Genomic DNA, 24,181 nt, shown 5'->3' with positions numbered 1-24,181 from the left:
GGTCATCCCTGTACTACGAAAATCTGATGTTAAGAAGAGTATCTTCAGAGCTTGTGACATAGCAAGAGACATGCATACTTTTGCCGCCCTTTTTAGTAGCCACTGGTGATCACCACAGCCACCACCTTATCTCTAATAACCAGTCGAGTACTGCAAAATTTCATGCACTAGTTATTAGATTTCTTATTCAAATAATAATGCTGTTTCATTTAAACTTTGTAGTGAAGACCCATATTTTATCCTTAGTCATTTACCTAGACAGGGTCCTATTCTAAGTGCTGTGATATTCCCAAGAATCTTATTTTACTGAACTGAAAAGTAATTTATTTCTACAACAACATTTAATAACTTTCGTAGAGTAGTAGATTTCTTTACCATCAGTGAATTTTGTTTCTAAAGGACTCCTCATGTTTTTCATAGAAAGATAAAGTTTCACTGAAGTGTAACTGCCAAGAAAAGATCTAAAGTGCTTCATTAAATGTCATTCTTATTCAAATATCAGTACAGTACAAAGTTACTTGCATACAACTGCAATGAGAGTAGTTACTGTCTAGTAAACTTGAAAAATAGGCTTAAGGAATAACTAATGTTTAGGTTTGTAATTATGTATATATTTCATGTGTTTGCAATTAATAGTGTTTTTCGTACTTTTTTTTAATTAAACAAATCAGCCTTGAACTTAGTCACTGATAGATACGTTTCTGACTCCTCTCACATGAACTATTGAGTCACTTTTGCATTCCAAATTACAGTTACTATACTAATGAAGTGCAGCTACCAATTTTATAACATTTGCTTGCTATAATAAATAATTGGCTACCGCTCTTCAAACAACTACAGATTCAGGAACCACATGTCTTTTGTTAGCTTTATTTAGTACACAGATGTGTAAATGGTCCCTGACAATACAACCAATAACCCGCATAAACAAAGATTTGGATACCATTTCAATGACAGTATTTCCCAATAATTAAACTGATAAAAACATCCTCAAGTCCCAATTACTAGTGCTCTAACATTAATAATCAGTTACCTGTAATGATCTTTAGCTTTCTGCTTTAATGTACATATACTAAGTGTTACTGAAAGCCAGTTTTAATACTCCTGTGTTATGAATAACAAACCATTGGTATACTGCTTGCTTAAGTGTACTACTGTCTCATGTTCTATAAGAAAAAATAGTATTTCAGTATCAAGTAAAGTAGATACCAATTGTTAACTTTCTCCATTACTCAGTACAACTTTGCTAATTAGGCTGCCAACCATTTCGTTTTGCATAAATGCAGTTTACGTTATTACTACCAGAATCATGGTTTGAGTCCCTATTTTTTATTTACTTACTCCTACTGACAGTTTCCAATAATATAACAACAAGAGCAAGCAACAATGTTACATGTACTCCTTAATTATAACTGCTGCTTTCTAAACTTCCTCATTCCATTTCTTGACATTTAAAGAATCAAGGTTTAACTATTGGTTTTACATATCACTTACTCTGTTCTTTTCCTAAAAATTCAATAAGCTGATACACTTGACAAATTCCTTCTTGTGTTAAAGGAGCACCTTCCATGACACCTTTTGATGGACACTTTGCTTTTCTGGAGAAAGCAACAGACACCCACTTTGATGGCTTGAACTTGTTCTTTTCATGAGCAACTTCAGACCTGAAAAAAAAAAAAGGACACCATCTCAGGACATGTAATACAAAAAGTACAAATGGCTATACAGTAGGTCCTCCTCAACCTAGAGTCTGTATGACTTGGCCCTCCTTCCTCATCCTTTCTAACCCACCTCCTTTCCTCCTTGAGGAAGGAGCAACAGTTCCAAAAGCTAGGAATAATTATTTCTGTTTTAACATAATATACTTTGTGACAACAGCAGCATTTTGTCTCCTGTAGGCAAGCACTGGGTAGCAACTCAATCTGATTGTATTTTTACAGAATTATCATTTCTCTAATCTGCCTGCTCAGCTAAGTGGTTAACACGTTCTGATGGTGATGCAGGGGACGCAACATATGTGAGAGTAGGTTTATTCATACTTTAACGCTTTGGCAGATTTGGATAAGATCTGGAATGGAGATAGCTTACACTCTGAACTAGCACACAGGCTATCTTTTAGACCCCTGCCTGGGGGTAAAAAATAAGTGCAGCCCACAACACACGAATACTCTTACATTATTCACCCAGTATTTAAGAATGACAACACTTTTTTACTTTCACCAAACTATACATACATATCAAACCTTTAAGAAAGGTCTTCTCTCTTCAACCCCCACAAATTGAAGACAAGGAAAAAAAAGTTTATCACTCACTGTATTTCGCTCTTCACACAGTAAAACTATCGCAGATGCATGTTCTAATCCATTACTTCTTTACTAGTGGCTGTATTCACGATATTCTGCACACAGTATTCACGTATACCGCAGGAAGAACAAGCAGCCCCCTACTGGGGTGAGGGTAATAATATGGACAGGCAAGGGGGGAGGAGGCGATGGACGCAAGTGGGGGGAGGAGGAGATGGAAAGAGCAATGGGGGGAAGGGATGGGAAGAGAAAGGAGGCTGAGGTGGTGGACTAATGAAAGATTTATAAAAACACATACTGGCTTATCAGTGGGTGATACTGTGGCATGGAGCTAGTATCTGAACATTTATCAGATTATGTGTTACTTTAATTTTGTAATATTGTAACTTACACTTAAAAGGATTCTAATTTCCATCCCTTAATTAAGATCAGACCTGTACCTGATCGTCCAAGTGTGTGAGAGTGATTGTTTTCTTGTCTTTCTTGTACCTCCCAACACCTAACTTACATGTTACACTACGGAAGTTATTAGAACTAAAGAAAGTTAGGAACAAAATATTTAAAGAAAAGGGTGTTCCATAAAGAGTGCAACTTTTCAGTGCATAACAACATGCAAGTAACTTGATGGAACTGAATAATATGTAAATTACTTCAGTGTATGTTACCTGTAATTATGTATTAAATATGGTATTATTCAAATGCCCTTCACGATTCTGCACGCACAACTACTTCTTTCGATGAAATTGGCCATATCTTTCTGCATACCTACATCTTGATTCTGAAATCACATGCTAAATGTTGGCCTTGAGCTCTGCAAGTAATCATGGTATGTTGGCCTATGTATACACTAGATTTCAAATACCTCTGCAAGAAGAAATCACTTGGTGTCAAATCACAAGATCTGAGTGGTAAAGTCACCGTTGAAAGTAATCATCCAGCCATGGAACCTCTCTAAAAAGTGCATTGTTGCAATCAAAGTGTGACATGTTGCACCATCTTGCTGAAATTAAACCTCTTCGGCATTCACATGATCCAGTTGAAACCACAAAAGCTCTTAACATATTGCAGTAGCACTTACTGTCCACTGTTGATGCATTTCTGGCACCATCTTCAAAAAGGTATGGTCCAACTATGCCCTCAGCCCAAATGCCACACAACGCAAAGACAGACAGACAGACAGACAGTGTGGATGTAATTGTTTCTCCATAACAATTTGAGGTTTCCTGTGCCCCTATTCCTGCAATTTTGCTTGTTCACAAAGCTATTCAACAAAAAGTGCCCCACCAATGCACATTATTTTTTTGATGAAACTGTTGTGTCTTCTTTGTTTCACGATTGTTTAGCTTCAGTTCTTGTTTAATTTGGAATTTTTTAGGCAAGCTGAAAAGTGCAGAACTTTCAGAATTCACTGCATGCTGATTCTGGGAATATCCACTTGTTGTCAAGATTGGCAAACATATTTCATTGGACTTACAGCAACACTATCACTCATCCACAACGACAATGTTTTGCAGTGAATGACTACCATGAGAGCATCATTACACTCAACTTACTTAGCGTATTTTGTTGACCAAGTGTTCCACAGAAATTGCGAACAGTTTCTGCACAACACTCACCAGATTTGTAAATATTGCCCACTACAGCAACACAGTGTTCCATCAAAGCATTCCATTACTAACCACAAAGAAAATGGATGAAAACTGTGCAACAATTGTTGCTGTCAAATTACTAGAACAGAAAAGGGGACATTTCAAAAGTTTTGCTCTTACAGGACACGTTTCGGGTAAAAGCAAAAATGTATGAAGACAGACAAGCACATTTATTAATTACAGATGACTGATCCTACTAAAGTAAATCAGTAACAAGGAACTATGTTCCTGCATGAAACCAATAAAAGCAACCAATTTTTAACCTATTCCAAATTCTTTGTTGGTCATGATCTACAACATAGATGATCTGTAACATAGATGAAAACACAAAGAAGTTAGATATATAAACAGAAAGATATTTACAATTGAAATATCTCAAGTTCAACAATAAGCAATCAAAAAAACTGAAACGCACATGTCAGTGGTCAATATGTGATGGTATCATATTATAAATATATCCGATTTCAACAGTCCCACTCAAACGATGTTACTGTTGTAGTTGGGATAATACATTTTATTTTAATGAAAACATACTCATCTGTATTAAGATCCAGAATGAATGACAGATGCATCCTCACTAGTGTATAGAACTGTTCTGGATATTCCCTTCTTAATTTCTCTACCAGCTTAATATCAGAATGGTCCATTGCTGTTCTGAAAGAAAATACCATTATTCTTTATTACAAGATAGCAATATTTTTGTTCCTGGATGTTATGTAAATGACAATGTCATAAAATACAAATTATTGAAAGAGATCAGAAAGATTGAGTAATAAAACGTGAAATTATACAATTCTAAATTGTAAGTAATAATAATAATAATAATAATAATAATAATAATAACAACAATAACAATAAAAATAATAACAACAATAAGAAGAAGAAGAAGAAGAAGAAGGTATAATACATTACAAGAAAGTAATTTAAGAATGTAGATCATAAGCAGTGAGAGTCGCGGTTTCATAATGGAATAGTTGCCATCTATACCAGTGATGGAAGGTAGCAATTATTCAACTATGCAGACTGCTCACACCCATGTCTATATTCTGCACGTCAACTTTCAGTGTTTGGCACAATGTAGTTCATGTGTCACTCATTCCCCATTTCCTGAGCGGTTTGCATATGGATAATTTGAAGCATAGATGACAGAAAAATAGATTCTAAAACAAAAGTGCAGTTTAACTTTTTGTAGATCCTGAAGTAATTAAGGGATAAAGAGTTCAAACTTTGCATGTAATGACTTACCAATGTAAGGTCTTGGCATATAATATTTCATTCTCCTACTGTTTTCAATAGTTTACAAATTGGGGGCAAATTTGACGATTTTTCTAAAAATGCCAAAAATGGCTATTTTTGATGACTTAAAAAAAAAATTGTCTCCCACAAACTCAAAATATTTTCATGGAGGGGGGGGGGGGGGGGGGGGGCAAACAGAAAGGTCATCAGCCCCTTGTTCCCAGTATAGAACAATTAACCAAGGGAAAGAAGAAATCAAAGACTAGTGTGGCCCAATAACAGGAGAAAGGAAGAACCAGAAGAACGACGGAAGGACAACACACACTACAATGGACAAAATAGGACAAGAAAACCACAGAGAGATGCAAGAAACAGGGAGAAGAGATTAAAAACAAGAAAGCAGATGACCAAGGCTGGCTGACCACGAGAATAAAAGAGGAGAAGACAGCCACTCTGCAATACATTAAAACCTCCACCCTAAAAGCCCTAGGGTGGAGGATACAGAGGGACAAAGGACATGCACTTAAACTCACCCTTACGAATAAAAAGTAAAACTAAAGCTGCTGTTGAGGCATTGTCACCCAATGCCAAAGGTAGGGTGCTGGGAAAGTTAAAAATCCGCCACAGAGCAGCTAAAATGGGCAGTCCAGCAAAAGGTGGACAACCGTCAGTTGGGAGCCACAGCGACACTGAAGCGGCTCCTCGCAACGAAGGAGTTAACCACGTGTGGGCAAAACAGTCGACAAAGGACAACTGATCCCCTGCGAGAAACCCGCAGGGAAGGCTTCCACACATTCACAGTCTCCTTAATGACACGCAGTTTGTTGTGCACACTGTTATGCCACTCCGTCTCCCACAGCCGAAAAAACTTGCAGCATAAGACAGAATGCAGGTCAGTTTCAGAGATGCCCATCTCGAGGAGCGGTTTCCGCGTAGCCTGTTTGGCCAACCTGTCAGCAAGTTCGTTGCCTGGGATTCCAACGTGTCATGGAGTCCACACAAAGACCACTGAATGACTGGACCGTTCCAGGGCAGAGATGGACTTCTGGATGTTTGCTACCGAAGGGTGGCGAGGGTAGCACTGGTGACAGTTTGTAAGGTGCTCAGAGAGTAAGAACAGAGAAGAAACGACTCACCAGAACAGGAACAGATGTACTGAAATGTACGAGATATGGCCACAAGCTCTGCAGTGAATACACTGCAGCCAGCAGGCAAGGAATGCTGTGCAATATGGCCTCTGTGGATTTAGGCGAAGCCAACATTACCATCAGACATCAAGCCCTGGAACATGTCAAGAATCAAGAGGAAGTGACAGTGGAGGGCAGCAGGGCTAACAGAGTCCTTAGGGCCATACAAAAGGTCCAGACGAAGCTTCGGCAAAGGTGTACACCATGGAGGTGTATGTGAATGGACCTCAAGTAGAGAATCTGCAAGAGAAATCCAGAAGGTAGACCCCCCAGGTCACTGCTCACGATTGTGGTTCACGTGTGATCCCTTCTCTCCCAACTGGAGTCCTTCCCTTGCCACGCCGTGGGAAGAACGCCAGGCTAAGGATGGCATGAGCCTTGTTCACCCCGGTACTTCATATGTACGAGAGTTGATGAGGAATCTTTATTGTCAATGAAACCTCAGTGTAGGTCAGCCGGTCCTGGGTCTTTTATTCCACGATTGCAATACTCCATGTGCCCTGCCTCCCATCTGTGTCAACTGCGGGGAGCAATATTCCCCTTGTTCACCAGACTGCAGGATTTTACAGCGAGGATTTGGGGGTTGTATTTCTTAGCACTGAAGTTCAGACCTTGACCATTTAGAGACTGCTGGTATTTGACCACCAGCAAGAGATGACATACAACACTTCTTGGCTTGTCATCCGCCCTGATGCCACCCACTCCGACCAGCGGCCCTCCCCATGAACGCCACCCAGCCACAGCAAAGGCCACCTAGCAGAATGGCCATTGCCAGGAGTCCTGATGCCGCAGGATGATGGGCATCTACTCCTTAGCATACGTGGGGAGTTAACGCCGCAGCCATCAGTAGAGCGATCCCTGTGTAGTCAGGGGGCTCCAACAACAGGGTACATGGTGGCCCCACCACAACGGACTGGCTAATGTGCTGGATATGAGGTGTAAAGAATTCCATGGTCATCGTTGGCACAGAAAATGACACTGCATAGGGGATGGAGGAAAACACACCTAGGAAGGAGTCCTCGCCAAAGAGATGGAGTATGAGCGGGACTGCAATGCCACAATGACAAAGCGGGCTAAATATCTCAATGCACGATGGACATGATGCACCATGTAAGGCACCCTTCCCCAGTTGGCTCGCTCTTCAGGAAAATTTTGAAAAATGGAGGTCAAACCCTACAGGGGACCATCACATAAAGGCCAAAGAGTAAGAGACTCCATTTAGTCACCTCTTACGGCAGACAGGAATACCTCAGGCCTGCAGGGGGATATCTCTGATTTTGCATTGTGATCAAGTAAGACAAAAAAAAGGACGAGGTGGAGGCACCTTGAAATTGGGCCAATATTCCAATGGTACTTAAATTAAATCTGACATATTTTATTATATTTTACAGTTGTTTAGTACTCTATGAGGAGAGCAATATCAAAAGTCTTGATGACTAGGAAGTGCGAAAGTCTGAATAACGTGAAAAACTTAAAAAAGGTGACGTCTTATATAACTCATCATGACATATTTCAGTCACAGCTGCGGCACACATTGTGCAAATGGCCTTCAGATTTAAGACCACTGTCCCCGTGTGTATATTATGGTGAAGTTCAGTGCAGTTTTCCAGACTATTCTGGAACGTATTCAAGTTGTAGAGGATTATTAGTTTGCCTTTTTCTTAAGCAGTGCTACTGATAAGCTAGTTCAATTCTGGTTTAACATACAGTGCATGATGTGTTGGCAAAGTTTGCAGTTAAGTTTTTCTTTACACAGGATCACAAGTTAAAGATACACTTTAAGTGTCAGAGGCCAAAGCTAGAAGAGGTCTCGTTTAGGATCCTAAGCTTATCATTAATTCAAGTTACTTGAATTTTTTATAGGCTTCATTAATGTTCTATAGAGTACCATGAGAAAAATTATACTGCTGGCCAGATGATGTCACTGATGGGATTGGTTGGGAAAAATTTTTGATGAGACTGAAACCAAAAAATTACATTTTTCAAACGTGATTACCTCAGATTATTAGAGCCGCAAGTAAGGGAAAGCTTTCATTTTATTGGATTCCTCATTCTGCTTCACTTTTTATAAAAAGGATTTTATAGAGCTGAATGTGGTAGAGATATGTAAAAAGGAAAATACTACTACTTACTTGCAGCTTTTATTATCCAAGCTCATTTTCTAGTAATCAGGACTTCTGATATCTTCCACAGAGTGTGTTAAACACTGCAGACATAATAAAAGATGTCAGATTTAATGTATCATCGGAATATGGGCCCCATTTTCAATGCATCTCTAACCTGTTCTTTTTTAGGGCCTTGTCTGCTTGTATTGCTAAACCAAATAGTTTTTTCGGTGGTTTAGAACAAGCTCTTTCTAAACAAAACAATTGAAAAGAGTTTGCAGAACACATTTTCTGTAAAAGTGGGCCAAAACTAGCTATTTCTGGAGCTTTCAGAACTGTCAACTTCGCCCTCTATTTATAAACCAATGGAAAGTAGGAAGAGAATGAAATTTTATATTCTAAGACCTTGTATTGGTAAGATATTACATGCAAGGTTTCAGGTGCATTGCCCATTACTTCCTGAGGTATAAAAAGCTAGGACTATTTTTTTGTCAACTTTGCTTCAACTTTTCCACATGCAAATTGCTCACGAAATATTTTTTTGTTATTTCTGATAGTAGATTCTCCATTATGTTATCTGTAATGGTAGCAGAGCATAGTTCTTCATTGATGGCACTGAGCTGCCCATCATGGAGTGCTTCAGTTATACAACATGACATTTTTGTTGCTTTGAGAGAGAGAGAGAGAGAGAGAGAGAGAGAGAGAGAGAGAGAGAGAGAGAGATTACATCTCAAGTTTGCTAAAAACTCACACTATGGGTTTCAAACAAATGACTATATCTCTGAAGTATTAAATTCATGATCAAGAAACTCTGTCAATGTTCACTGGGACCATGTGCAGTTGTTCATACAAAATTTTATATTGTTCTGGGCAGCTCTTTGGAACTGCAGATATTGACATCCCACACACACACACACACACACACACACACACACACACACACACACACAAAAAAAAAGAAATCTACATCCTAACAACAATCAAAAGCTTTGCAGGTGATCTTGGTGACCTCTGGATCATAAAAGTCACAAGCCAGCCATGACTCGTCCCTGAATGTATGTGCGTAGGAATAGCTGAAGCACTCCATGATGGGCAGCTCAGTGCCATCAATGAAGAACTATGCTCTGCTACCATTACAGATAACATAATGGAGAATCTACTATCAAACTGCCAATAGGATCTAGTCAACTGAGGAACATCAGGAAGTATTAACCATTCTGTGCCGAATTTCAAATGGTTTCGAATTAGAAATGAAGAAAAGACAGACTAAGTGATCCATGGAAAACATATCCATAAATTAGCCAGCACTTGTGTACAGTGTTGCTGGCTGACAATGCATAATTCAGAGAAAGTGACGAAGAGGCAGCAAGATGACATCCTGAACCTACAAGGAGTCTTTCGTACTCCCCTGCAATCCTTCTGATGAAGGATGGTACATGGCGTTTCTACATTGACTACCAATGACTGAACAAAATCACAAAAAAGATGCCATGAATTGATGACATCCTAGACTGTTTGGAAGGAGCAAAGTATCTCTCAACTACAGACATGTAGAAAGGCTACTGGTAAATAAATGCTGATGAGTTGACTGGAAATAGACACCTTCATAACTCCTGAAAGCCTCTATTGAATTCAAAGTTATGCTGTTTGGCCTGTGTAATACTCTAGCTACCTTCGAACATATGATGAACAACCTGCTCCGACAACTTAAATGGTCGAGATGTCTTTGCTATCTATATGACACTGTCTCTTTTCAAAGACATTTGAAGATCATCTAAGCCACCTGTCAATCATGTTGAAGTGGTATACAGAGTGTAGACTTCTGCCTGAATCCAAAAAACTGCCTTTTTATCATTCTCTAAATAAAAATGTTGGGGCACCTAGTTAATCATGATGGAGTCCGTCCGGCTTCTGAGAAAATAAGAGCAGTCACACTCATGATGTGGAAAGTTTCCTTGGTATGGGCTCAGACTACCGCCAATTCAAAAAGGACTTTCATACCAAGGCTTGCCTTTTTCAAGACCTAATGTCTGAAGATAACACATTTTCCTCAAATGAGAAGCACGATAGATTTTCCCTTGTCTTTAAGTAGGTATTAACATCTACAGTTCCAGCACTGGACAAGAGTGATGAGACAGAACTTCCCGCCAATGTTTGCAGTTATGGAATAGTTGCAGTTCTAGTGCAAATTTGTGATGGTTTGAAAAAGCAATAGCGTAAGTTTCTAGAGTATTCTTCATGCCCAATACAAACTGCTCTTCAACCAGGAAAGAGTGCTTTGCAATTGTTTGGGCCCAATTTTTGGCCCTATTTATCCTCTCAGAATGAATGCAAATTAACAACATAAAAGGATAAAATGTAGGTGTTTAGATATAGGACAAAAAACCGTACACAGATTTGTGAATAAGTGTATTAAATATAATGTACACAAACCAGTGTAAAAGAAATTCAATAAGGTGACAAGGAGAGTAGCAGGCTTGACTACAGTGGATGGTAATGTGACCAAGGGCAGAAATAAGCAAGCCAAGCATGCCTTGGGGGGTGAGGTAAACACATGCTGCAATTACCTCCATGGCATCTGATACCAATTCTGCTTACAGCAGCTTCATTCTACCCTAGTAAAATCAACATCTTGTGCAGGTTCCCGAGGTCTACAAATGGGACTTTATGAATAATAGTCAGCACTGAGTACCTCATCTGCTACGCTTTCATCAAAGCTGTGCCATTTCCAGAAGCTCCAGAAACTGCAAGGTTGCTTATAGAAGACATCATTTTGAAGCACGGAGCACCCAGAGTGATAATCTCGGATCACAGAAAAGTTTTCCAGTGGCAACCAGAATCAGAGGTAAATTCACATTGCATAGATCAGAAGATGACAACTACCAATCATCAACAGGTGAATGGTCTCACAGAAAGCTTTAATAAGATGTTGGCAGATGTGTTCTCAATGTTGGACAGAATGATTAGTAGAATACAATACTATCCACAGTGACAAATGGTTCAAATGGCTCTAAGCACTATGGGACTTAACATATGTGGTCATGAGTCCCCTAAACTTAGAACTACTTAAATCTAACTAACCTAAGAACATCACACACATTCATGCCCGAGGCAGGATTCGGACCTGCAACCGTAGCAGCAGTGCAGTTCCTGACTGAAGTGCCTAGAGCTACACTACATGCTCGAGACTGGTCTTTCTGCACCGCAGTTGCATAGCTGAAACAACAACGAATACAATGTTCACATTTCAAGCAGATGATACTCAGGATGACTATGTGAAACACTGCATCACTAGGACCAAACAGCAAGACAGCTGGCCTGCATATGGACACCCACGAGAAAAGCTGAGAGCGCTGATACGTCAAGTACCGGCGAATGATATACAACCCGGGATACTCAGTAACGACTTTTATGCCTGCACAAAAGTTGAGACTACTGGAATAGTTACTAAAATGCTACTTTGGGCTGCATCTTATACTTCATTGTTTGTTGGTCATCACATTCAATGTTGAGGATTATGACTCTTCATTAAGAAAACAATTAAGTGCGGAGATATCGTCCATATCCTCTGTATGAAGCCTTACTGCAGTACTGGGGCACAGATAGACAATGGAGGCTTCTTATTCTAGGAAATTAATGACCCACTCGACGACCGCTAAGATTGAATGGGGTGGTGGGACCTATCTTCAAAGGTCATCACAGGGAAGAGGATGTGGCAACATGATTTTAACAAGAGGATCCTCAAGTGCTGCCCTGCAAAGGACCACTGACATAATCTAGACCCTGGATAGTGTAGATGGCTCCAGTGAGAATTTCTGAAGGAGAGGGAGCAATGCCATAAGCTGAGCTGCATGCACTGTTATGTAGCAGTTATTGTCAAATACGATTACCAGCAAATATTTTTTTTTAAATATCATTTCTACAAGGATCTCTAAATTTCTAATGTTTGTAACATTTTCATATTCTCAAATATTCACCATTTGTAAAAATAGCAGCACACAATGTCTGGAAGCTGTTCTGTCTGCATATTTGTGTTCACAATATACACGCTTTTGTTGCTAACTGCCTTACTTCACCAGTAACCCTGATTTCAGCCTTGTACTTTATTGTGGTCGCGGTGTGACAGTAGTCTAGACCTTGGATAGTGTAGATGGCTCCAGTGAGAATTTCTGAAGGAGAGGGAGCAATGCCATAAGCTGAGCTGCATGCACTGTTATGTAGCAGTTATTGTCAAATACGATTACCAGCAAATATTTTTTTTTAAATATCATTTCTACAAGGATCTCTAAATTTCTAATGTTTGTAACATTTTCATATTCTCAAATATTCACCATTTGTAAAAATAGCAGCACACAATGTCTGGAAGCTGTTCTGTCTGCATATTTGTGTTCACAATATACACGCTTTTGGTGCTAACTGCCTTACTTCACCAGTAACCCTGATTTCAGCCTTGTACTTTATTGTGGTCGCGGTGTGACAGTAGTTAAATAGTTGTTTCAATAATGCAAAGTGGTGTCAGAGCTTTTTTATTAATTGTAATAAAGGATTTTACTCACTGAACGAATTCCAACCTGAACATCAGAATCTGCTGAAACTACCAAAGAGGTTAGAATCTACAGAGGTGCTCTAAGGCAAAAAACAAAGAGACTTCTACACTCCACCGTAGTAGTGAGGTCAAAACACTGCGATGTTGTTATCAGGAGAAAGAATACTGGCGTTCTACGGATCGGAGCGTGGAATGTCAGATCCCTTAATCGGGCAGGTAGGTTAGAAAATTTAAAAAGGGAAATGGATAGGTTAAAGTTAGATATAGTGGGAATTAGTGAAGTTCGGTGGCAGGAGGAACAAGACTTCTGGTCAGGTGACTACAGGGTTATAAACACAAAATCAAATAGGAGTAATGCAGGAGTAGGTTTAATAATGAGTAGGAAAATAGGAATGCGGGTAAGCTACTACAAACAGCGTAGTGAACGCATTATTGTGGCCAAGATAGATACGAAGACCACACCTACTACAGTAGTACAAGTTTATAAGCCAACTAGCTCTGCAGATGACGAAGAAATTGAAGAAATGTATGATGAAATAAAAGAAATTATTCAGATAGTGAAGGGAGTCGAAAATTTAATAGTCATGGGTGACTGGAATTCGAGTGTAGGAAAAGGTAGAGAAGGAAACGTAGTAGGTGAATATGGATTGGGGCTAAGAAATGAAAGAGGAAGCTCCCTGGTAGAATTTTGCACAGAGCACAACTTAATCATAGCTAACACTCGGTTTCAGAGTCATGAAAGGAGGCTGTATACATGGAAGAACCCTGGAGAAACTAAAGGGTATCAGATAGATTATATAATGGTAAGACAGAGATTTAGGAATGAGGTTTTAAACTGTAAGACATTTCCAGGGGCAGATGTGGACTCTGACCACAATCTATTGGTTATGAACTGTAGATTAAAACTGAAGAAACTGCAAAAAGGTGGGAATTTAAGGAGATGGGACCTGGATAAACTGAAAGAACCAGAGGTTGTACACAGTTTCAGGGAGAGCATAAGGGAACAATTGACAGGAATGAGGGAAAGAAATACAGTAGAAGAAGAATGGGTAGCTTTGAGGGATGAAGTAGAGAAGGCAGCAGAGGATCAAGTAGGTAAAAAGACGAGGGCTAGTATAAATCCTTGGGTAACAGAAGAAATATTGAATTTAATTGATGAAAGGAGAAAATATAAAAATGCAGTAAATGAAGCATGCAAAAAGGAATACAAACGTCTCAAAAATGAGATCGACAGGAAGTGCAAAATGGTTAAGCAGGGATGGCTAGAGGACAAATGTAAGGATGTAGAGGCTTATCTCACTAGGGGTAAGATAGATACTGCCTACAGGAAAATTAAAGTGACCTTTGGAAATAAGAGAACCACTTGCATGAACATCAAGAGCTCAGATGGAAACCCAGGTCTAAGCAAAGAAGGGAAAGCAGAAAGGTGGAAAGAATATATAGAGGGTCTATACAAAGGCGATGTACTTGAGGACAATATTATGGAAATGGAAGAGGATGTAGATGAAGACGAAATGGGAGATACGATACTGCGTGAAGAGAGTGACAGAGCACTGAAAGACCTGAGTAGAAACAAGGCCCCCGGAGTAGACAACATTCCATTGGAACTACTGACGGCCTTGGGAGAGCCAGTCCTGACAAAACTGTACCATCTGGTGAGCAAAATGTATGTAACAGGCGAAATACCCTCAGACTTCAAGAAAAATATAATAATTCCAATCCCAAAGAAAGCAGGTGTTGACAGATGTGAAAATTACCGAACTATCAGTTTAATAAGCCACAGCAGCAAAATACTAATGAGAATTCTTTACAGACAATTGGAAAAACTAGTAGAAGGCAACCTCGGGGAAGATCAGTTTGGATTCCGTAGAAATACTGAAACATGTGAGGCAATGCTGACCTTACGACTTATCTTAGAAGAAAGATTAAGGAAAGGCAAACCTACGTTTCTAGCATTTGTAGACTTAGAGAAAGCTTTTGACAATGTTGACTGGAATACTCTCTTTCAAATTCTGAAGGTGGCAGGGGTAAAATACAGGGAGCGAAAGGCTATTTACAATTTGTACAGAAACCAGATGGCAGTTATTAGAGTCGAGGGACATGAAAGGGAAGCAGTGGTTGGGAAGGGAGTAAGACAGGGTTGTAGCCTCTCCCCAATGTTATTCAATATGTATATTGAGCGAGCAGGAAAGGAAACAAAAGAATAATTCGGAGTAGGTATTAAAATCCATGGAGAAGAAATAAAAACTTTGAGGTTTGCCGATGACATTGTAATTCTGTCAGAGACAGCAAAGGACTTGGAAGAGCAGTTGAACGGAATGGACAGAGTCTTGAAAGGAGGATATAAGATGAACATCAACAAAAGCAAAACGAAGATAATGGAATGTAGTCAAATTAAATCGGGTGATGCTGAAAGAATTAGATTGGGAAATGAGACACTTAAAGTAGTAAAGGAGTTTTGCTATTTGGGGAGCAAAATAACTGATGATGGTCGAAGTAGAGAGGATATAAAATGTATACTGGCAATGGGAAGGAAAGCGTTTCTGAAGAGAAATTTGTTAACATCGAGTATAGATTTAAGTGTCAGGAAGTCTTTTCTGAAAGTATTTGTATGGAGTGTAGCTATGTATGGAAGTGAAACATGGACAATAAATAGTTTGGACAAGAAGAGAATAGAAGCTTTCGAAATGTGGTGCTACAGAAGAATGCTGAAGATTAGATGGGTAGATCGCATAAGTAATGAGGAAGTATTGAATAGGATTGGGGAGAGGAGAAGTTTGTGGCACAACTTGACCAGAAGAAGGGATCGGTTGGTAGGACATGTTCTGAGGCATCAAGGGATCACCAATTTAGTACTGGAGGGCGCATGGAGGGTAAAAATCGTAGAGGGAGACCAAGAGATGAATACACTAAGCGGATTCAGAAGGATGTAGGTTGCAGTAGGTACTGGGAGATGAAGAAGCTTTCACAGGATAGAGTAGCATGGAGCGCTGGATCAAACCAGTCTCAGGACTGAAGACAACAACAACAACAACAACAACAACATGGATATGTTTGTTTTGTGGTGTCACCAAAAGATGCTCTCTCACTCACAGACAAACCATCTCATTACACTGTTGTTCATATCAAGAGAAAGTTGTACCTGTGTGTGAAGTACATATGCAATACAGCAAGAAAGGCAAGCTTCTTTAGAAGAAAAAATTGTCCACTCAGACAGGGAAATAATAATATGAACAATAAAGTTGTTTTTACCTCTATCTATTTGCAAATAGAACAGGAAATGAAACAACTTTAAATGGTACAAGGTACTCTCCACTATGAACCACACAGTGGCTTAGTATGTAGATTTAGTGTGGGCTGGCAGTTATAACAGGCTAGCACAACTGTAGCTGCCAGTGGGAAGTGGCACACACTGAAGGCAATGCAGAAACATGAATTGGGAGGGGGTGATAGGATGGAGGAAGAGGAAGCTGTTGGGTGGAGGGTGAAGGGACAGTGGGTAACCTGAGATTGAGGCTAGGATGGTTATAAGAAGAAAGGATGTGTTGTAAGGATAACTGCCATTTGCATAATTCAGAGAAGCTGGTGTTAGGGAGGTGGCTTGGTGTGAAGCAGCCACTGAAACTGAGCATGTTGTGCTCATCTGCATGTTATGCCACTGTGTGGTCAGCTTTGTTTCTTGCCAACAGTTTGATAGTGGCCATTCATTCTGGTGAACAGCTGGTTAATAGTCATTCCAACATCAAAAGGCTATGCAGTGTTTGCAGTAGAGTCGATATAGGACATGGATGCTTTCACTGGTGGCCTGACCTCTGATGAGGTACAATAAGCCTGTGACAGGATAGGAGTAGGGGGTGCTGGGTGGGTGGAATGGGCAGGTCTTGCACCTTGGTCTGTCCTAGGGATTTGATCCCAGTGGCAAGTGGATGGGAGTGGGAGTGGCAAAGGATGGACAAGGGTGTTGTGTAGGTTAACTGGGTGACAGAACGCAACTCTAGGAGTGGTTCCATTGCTACTCTATCTACATAACTTCCCAGTCCATCCCTAAACCACTCCACTCCCAACCCCTTGCCACAGGGGTATTATCGCTGCGATCCATCAGGATGCAACAGCTGTCCTATCCACCCACCCAGCACTTCCTACTCCAGTCCTGTCAAAGGCTTATCCTACCCCATCAGAGCCCTGGCCACATGTGAAAGTAGCCATGTCATATACCAACACTACTGCGAACACTGCACAGCCTTTTTGGGCTGGTACGACTACCAACCAGCTTTTCACCAGAATGAATGACCACTGTCAAACTGTTGTCAAGAACGAAGTTGAATACCCAGTGGCTCAACAAGTAGCTGGGCACTACATGCTCAATTTCAATGGCAGCTTCAAAACTCGAGCAGTCTGTATCCCTCCATCCACCAGCAGCTTCTCTAACTATGCAGATGGGACTTTCCTCACAACACATCCTCTGCACCTTTAACAGTCCTGGTCTCAATCTCGGGTAAACCACTACCTCTGCACTCTTCGCCCAACAGTTCCTCCTTCCTCCATCCTGTCACACCCTCCCAGTTCACATCACCTTTCATGTGTATCACTTCTCAATGGCCACTACAATCTTGGCAGCCCATTATACCTACCATCTCTCTCTCTCTCTCTCTCTCTCTCTCTCTCTCTCTCTCTCTCTCTCACACACACACACACACACACACACACACACACACACTCTCCCAGCTGGCAAACCAGCTACCCCTCTGCCTCCCTCTCCCCTTTCACAACTCCTATGATATTACGCTCCACTAGAAATTACCACACAATCACTCTGTATCACATGCATTGAAACCAATTAGGAGATAAGATAGCTAATCAAGAAATTAAAACACAGAGAAACAAAACACACAAGAACTACAGGGAAATGTGACTGGCTGACCACTTACAAAAATTTAGGGTGAGCCAGCCACCCTTCGACAAATTAAGAACATCTCCCTAAAATGTTGCTAAAAATGTTGGACAATTCATAAGACTTTAAAGCCCAAACTACATTAGATTGATCATTCCACAAAATACACGACAGATCCACTGGCAAATCCACCAGTATGCTGGTCAGCAAATGAAATGCATTCCAATAAAATGTGGTGCACTGTGATCTGCACACCACAAGCACCACACACACGTCCTCCCATCAACACATGACTTTGTACCTCAACAGCGTGGTGATAGCATGCAGAGGGGTAGCACATCTAAATACCAGAGGAACACGACATGCTTCTTTGGCTGTTCAATCCGCCCTTTCATTTCCTGCAATTCCAGTGTGTACAGGTACCCAGCAGAAAGACACCTCCTTCCCCAGTCATCGTAATTGTAGGAGGGCATTCTGGATATTGTGTTTTTTGTTTGTTTGTTTGTTTTTTTTTGCGCAAAACTGCTATGGTCATTAGCGCCCGGTATGTGACTTAGGAAACGGTAAAAACCGAAAATGGAAACGAAACTCAAAAAATTGGAGAAACTAAAAGCAGAAGGAAATCTTAAAAATCCACTGCAGAAAGGGATTGGTTGTCCCCAAAAAGAGCATCAAATGACTGACGTCATCTTACTAGCACTAATAAAATCGAGAACGCGATCGGCCGAGCGAGTGTCATCTGCTAAAATGGACGATATATAGGACACATGGAAAGTGGTCACTCGATTGGGTGTCAGCAAGGGCAAACCATTCGAAGCACCGAGCTAGTGGAACGGTACCGACCGAAAGGTCCAAATGAGAGAAAGTTGTCGTGGAGGCAGACAAAAATGTAGGGTCCCCAGTGTTGAGGCAAACAAGATCCGCTTGGTGGAAGATGTCTAGCAATAGTGAGCCACGCGGACATGGATGTGGAGATTCCCAAAGTGGGTGGTGGGCATTGAAGTCCCCAACCAGCAAATAGGGGGGTGGAAGCTGACCGAAAAGATGAAGGAGATCAGCTCGTGCCATTGATGTAGACGATGGAATGTATACAGTACAAAGAGAGAAGGTGTATCCAGAAAGGGACAGACGGACAGCGACTGCTTGAAAGGAAGTGTTTAAGGAGATTGGGTGATAATGGAGAGTATTATGGAGAAGAATCATGAGTCCTCCATGTGCTGGAGTGCCTTCAACAGAGGGGAGATCAAATCGGACTGACTGAAAATGGGGGAAGACAAAGCGGTCGTGGGGACACAGCTTTGTTTCCTGAAGACAGAAGATGACCGGCGAGTAAGATCCTAAGAGGATCGTCAATTCATCCCGATTGGCTCGAATGCCGCGGATATTCCAATGGATAATGGACATAGGGTGGACAGAAAATGGAAGAATGTGGCCAAGGTTGCTGTCAACTCAATGACTGCTCGCAGCTAGCGACCGACAGCGTGGAACGGCACTCAGTAGAAGGCAGAAGATCCAGATCCATAGGTTGTTCAGGAGCAGCTCCTGCCACCAACGATCGGCTGCCAGCAGTGCGCCTCGGCGACACAGAAGATGGCCGAGGGCGGTGACTGCCAGGTGGTGCTGTAGATAAGACACGTGGTGGCGGAGAAGGAGAGGAACTGGGTTTCTTATTAGCTTTCTTGGAACCATGATGTTTAGATGAAGGAGGAACCGATGATTGTGAAGTTGGGGTACGTAAAAATTCTTCACGAGTATGCTCTTTTTTGGAAGTCAGGGTGTCTGAATTTTGGGATCGAGATTTAGCAGAACCCGATGAAGGCTGAGCCATAGATGGAACAGGCGAAAGTGGGGAGGTTGAATGGGCAATCTTTGCGCTGGCCGATCTGATGACCGTGTCACTAAAGGTGAAATCACAACTCTGTGTGGCCACCTCCTTTGTTGGCCGAGGAGAGGCACGGACAGTGCTGTATTTTCTTGTCTGAGGCACAGTGGGCTTTCGACTTGCGAATAATTTTCGAGCAGCAAAGGTCGCCACCTTTTCCTTCACTTTGATTTCCTGAATGAGCTTTTCATCTTTAAAAATTGGGCAATCTCGAGAGGAAGCAGCGTGGTCACCCATGCAGTTGACGGAACGAGGGGATGAAGGTGGACAAGCACCCTCATGGGCATCCTTGCCACACGTAACACATTTGGCCGGGTTGGAACAGGACTCACTGGTGTGATTGAACCGCTGGCACCGATAGCAACGCGTAGGGTTTGGGACGTAGGAGCGAACGGAAATTATCTCACAGCCCGCTTTTATTTTCGATGGGAGTTGAATTCTGTCAAATGTCAGTATGGGTTGGAACGATGTTCGTGTCAACCCTTTTCATAACTCTATACACAGCTGTTATGCCCTGGTCAGACAGGTAGTGCTGAATTTCCTCGTCAGACAATCCGTCGAGGGAGCATGTATAAACGACTCCACGTGAGGAATTTGAAGTGCGGTGCGCTTCAACCCGGACAGGGAAGGTGTGGAGAAGTGAAGTATGCAGCAATTTTTGTGCCTGGAGGGCACTGACTGTTTCTAACAAGGTGCCATTCCGTAATCTGGAACAAGACTTTACAGGACCTGCAATTGCATCGATATATTTCTGAATAATGAAAGGGTTGACCGTGGAGAAGTCATGACCTTCGTCAGACCGAGAAACAACAAGGAACTGTGGCAATGATGGAAGAACTGTCTGTGGCTGAGACTCAGTTAACTTACGCTTGTGAGCAGACAAAGTGGAAGAAGAGGAAACCATTGCGGAAGAATCCCCCATGATTACCGGCGTCTCCGATGGCGCGCTCCTCCCTTGTGGGGGCCCTCTCTGAGGGCACTCCCGCCTTATGTGATTGTTCACACCTCAGGTCACACCTCCCGAGAAACAGACGGAGGGACCAATTGGCACTTTCGGAAGGCATCAGCTCGGGTAATCACCCCTCCCTGGGCCTGGCCGTTACCAGGGGATACGTACGTGTCCTACCTGTCTACCCGGGGCGGGGAATTACGCGTTACCCCATCACCGGCTACGCACAAAAATGCGTGGGTCAGCCTTCAGACATGCACAGGGAGGAAGATAGAGAAAGGGAAAGGAAAGAAGAGAGGTCTCAAACACCGCAGCGGAGAAAAGGGTAAAGAGAAGAGGTAAGGAAAAGAGAAGGACGAAGGAAGGATGAAGACATACAAGCAGAGAAGGCGAAGAATGCATTACATTTACGAGCATCTGTCTCCAGACGTAGGCACAAACCATACTCCCAGAGAGGAAGAAAGGGAAGGAAAGAGCCAGAGGTGAGGGGAGTGGGGGCGAAGATGGGGGATAGGGAAGGATACAGAAAAGGAAGGTATGCAGCCTGGAAAGGAAGGAGGGCCACATTAGCTCGGGGTCCCGTGGTCGCTACGCACGTATCCACAAAAAAGAGTTGTGGACCCCCTGGAGGATATTCTGTGTTAGTGTATCTGCTGGCTACAAACGTTGGAGAGAGTAAAGGGCACTCAGAGAATCTGAGCCGGCAAGAAATCTAACATCAGGAGAATGTCTCATCTGCTCCAGTGCTCGCAAGATCGCATATAATTCTACGTCGAAGATGGTAAATTCTGTAGGCAGTCTGACCTTGAGGACACACTCCCGGGAAACGACTGAGCAACCAACGGAGTTCCCCTGCTTGGACCTCATCTGTAATACAGCTATATGGTCACGATACTCAGATAAAATATCAGAGAATATTGCATTAAAAATGGAAGGAGTGCTATCTCTCCTGTGCCGCACCAAATCTAAAATCACTCTGGGCTTCTCCAGTAACCAGAGTGGCAGGCGGTTAAAACCCTGGACTTGGGGTCGTACTGGCCCCACACCAATTGACTGCAGCAAATGCTGCATGTGGATCCCAAAGGCATCGTTGCTCATGTACAGTTGGAGAAAAGGCATTCCAGAGGTGGACGAGCAACAGTTTGGTATATGAGTGAAGATGGAGCTGCAAGGAACTTACACGCCTGATGCATCACGACGAGCTGGCACCAGATGGCAAGTGGCAGTTCCCCTGCCTCAGCACAGACACTAGGTATGGGATTGGTCTGATAAGCTCCTGTGGCCAGCCGAATCCTCTCATGATGGTCAGTGTCAATGATACCAAGTAAGAGGACCTCACTGACTCATACACAGTGCAACCATAGCCCAGCCACGAACACAAAAAAGCTCGATAAAGCTGAAGGAGACGCACTATGTCCGCTCCCCAAGACCTGTGGCTGAGGTACTTGATGATGTTCAGTGCCTTCAGGGTTCTGTCTTGCAGGTGTGGCAACCACGACAATTGGGAGTCAAAAACGAGGCCCAGAAACTGCACTGTATATCTAAAATGTAGGATGGTGTCCCTCCCCATATCCAAGGCAGGCAAATTAAAAAGACGACAAGAATGATTAAAACGAACATACACACCCGCACACACTTATATGTCGTACTGAAAAACCATTGTCTTTGCAGCCCACTCCTCTAACCGCCGCACTGTAAATTGCAATTGACGGCTCGCGTTGCAACACTGGAGGAGGAACAGAAAACAGCAAAATCATCTATGAATAAGGTGCACTGCACAGGACTACTTACCACAGGTGTGATATTGTTGAAGGCTATGGCAAACAGGGTAATACTTAAAACACTGCCCTGAGGAACACACTTCTCCTGCTCAAATCGACTGGACAGCGTATAACCAACTCGAGTCCTAAAAACCCGCTGAGACAGGAAAGACCGAAGAAGGTGGGGAGGTGGCCACGAAAGCCCCATTGATGCAGTTGTGTGAGAATACAATGTCTCCAAGTAGTATTGTATGCCTTACCTATATCTAAGAATATGCCGATACAGTAATGCTTACGCAGGAAAGATAATGAATAGTCGCCTCTAGGAGGGTCAGACTGTCGACAGTGGACCAAAATCTTCAGAACGCACACTGAGAGCAGCTAAGGAGATGCCTGGTCTCTAGCAACCAGACCAGACAACAGTTAACCATTTGCTCCAGGGTCTTTCCAGCACAGCTCGTTAAGGCGATACTCCGAATACCACTGGGACACATGCAGTCCTTTCCTGGTTTGAGGAGAGGGATCAGAATTGCCTCCTTCCATGAGTTGAAGTAGTTGCCTGTCTGCCATATTAGATTAAAACATTCGGAGGAGGATTTCCTTTGATGCCGCTGGCAAATGTCAAAGCTTGCAGTACCGGATTTGGTCACGACCGGGTGCAGTGTCACAGGTCTCAGTCAGTGCTGATTTGAGCTCCCACATGGAGAAAGGGGAGTTGTAGGCCTCAGAACTGTTGGACCTGAAGTCCAACTCTTCCCTCTCTATAGTCGCACAATAGCGACGAAATGCTGGATCCTGGCTTGCATTGACAGTAGTTTGTGCAAAATGTTCAGCCAGTGCCTGAGCAATGTCTCACAGTGTTGTTTGGAGACACCCCTGTTTCAGCACTGCTGCTATCAGTAAATATCTGTGTTTACCGGAAATGGCTTCCCATACTTACATAAAAGAAGTGGAACAATTGATGGAGTCCAGGAACGCTTGCCAAGACCTTTTCTTACTCTCCCTAATGACAGGTCGAGCCTCGGTCTTCACGACTTGAAAGGCCCTAAGGTGGTCTGCTGTTGGTCGGCATCACAGAACGGCACTCAGCTGTTCACCAAGGTACTGGTCGCCTCCTACGATGACCTGATGACTGTGGGATGGAGAAGATAGCGGCACAATGGATCTCTCATGTGATGTGGTCAACCCGTCCTTGAACACTGTCGCAGTGTTTGAACATAGCCAGCTGGCCGAAATGCATCTAGTTAACCCTGCTGGCCATCCATTTTGGGGGCTTAACTTCAGGTGGTAAGCCATTTAGTAGGTGAAAGCAAATTGGGAAGTGGTCACTGGAATGAAGGTCGCCAATGACCTCCCACTGAACAGTCGGTGAGGACAGAACAAAAAGAGAGGTCGATGGCTTAGAATGACCCAGTAGCAGTAGAGAAATGTGTGTGAGTATCTGTGTTGAGGATGCACAGCTCGTGAAACATCATGAGGCCCTCCAAAACCAGAGCCTGAGGACAAGTATTGGTCGAGCCCCACAGGACGTGATGGGCACTGAAGTCCACCAGGAGGAGGAATGGTTGCAGGGGTTGTGTGATAAGATCCCTGGGAGCCTCAGAGTCTCGTGCATCTTGCAGAGGTAAATACAGTGAACGAACAGTGATCCTTCGACACACATGAATTTGAAC

General features: G+C 42.4%; 1 protein-coding gene across 6 annotated transcripts in view; it reads right to left on the bottom strand.

Annotated features, from left to right (window-relative positions):
- LOC126365866 (rho GTPase-activating protein 19) overlaps positions 1-24,181 on the bottom strand; it is a 116,781-nt gene that overhangs the window by 78,982 nt on the left and 13,618 nt on the right. For 3 of the 6 annotated variants that reach the window (XM_050008542.1, XM_050008544.1, XM_050008547.1), the window contains exons 2-3: positions 4,487-4,606; positions 1,495-1,664 (exon numbers count right to left, since the gene is read on the bottom strand). In XM_050008542.1, coding sequence (XP_049864499.1) covers positions 1,495-1,664; positions 4,487-4,599 — 283 coding nt within the window. In that variant the 5' untranslated portion in view covers positions 4,600-4,606. The other 3 variants (XM_050008541.1, XM_050008546.1, XM_050008545.1) reach the window with 2 other exon arrangements.

Source organism: Schistocerca gregaria, chromosome 4 (genome assembly GCF_023897955.1).
Source record: "Schistocerca gregaria isolate iqSchGreg1 chromosome 4, iqSchGreg1.2, whole genome shotgun sequence".
Lineage (NCBI taxonomy): Eukaryota > Metazoa > Arthropoda > Insecta > Orthoptera > Acrididae > Schistocerca > Schistocerca gregaria.
This window is presented reverse-complemented; position numbering and strand designations above follow the sequence as displayed.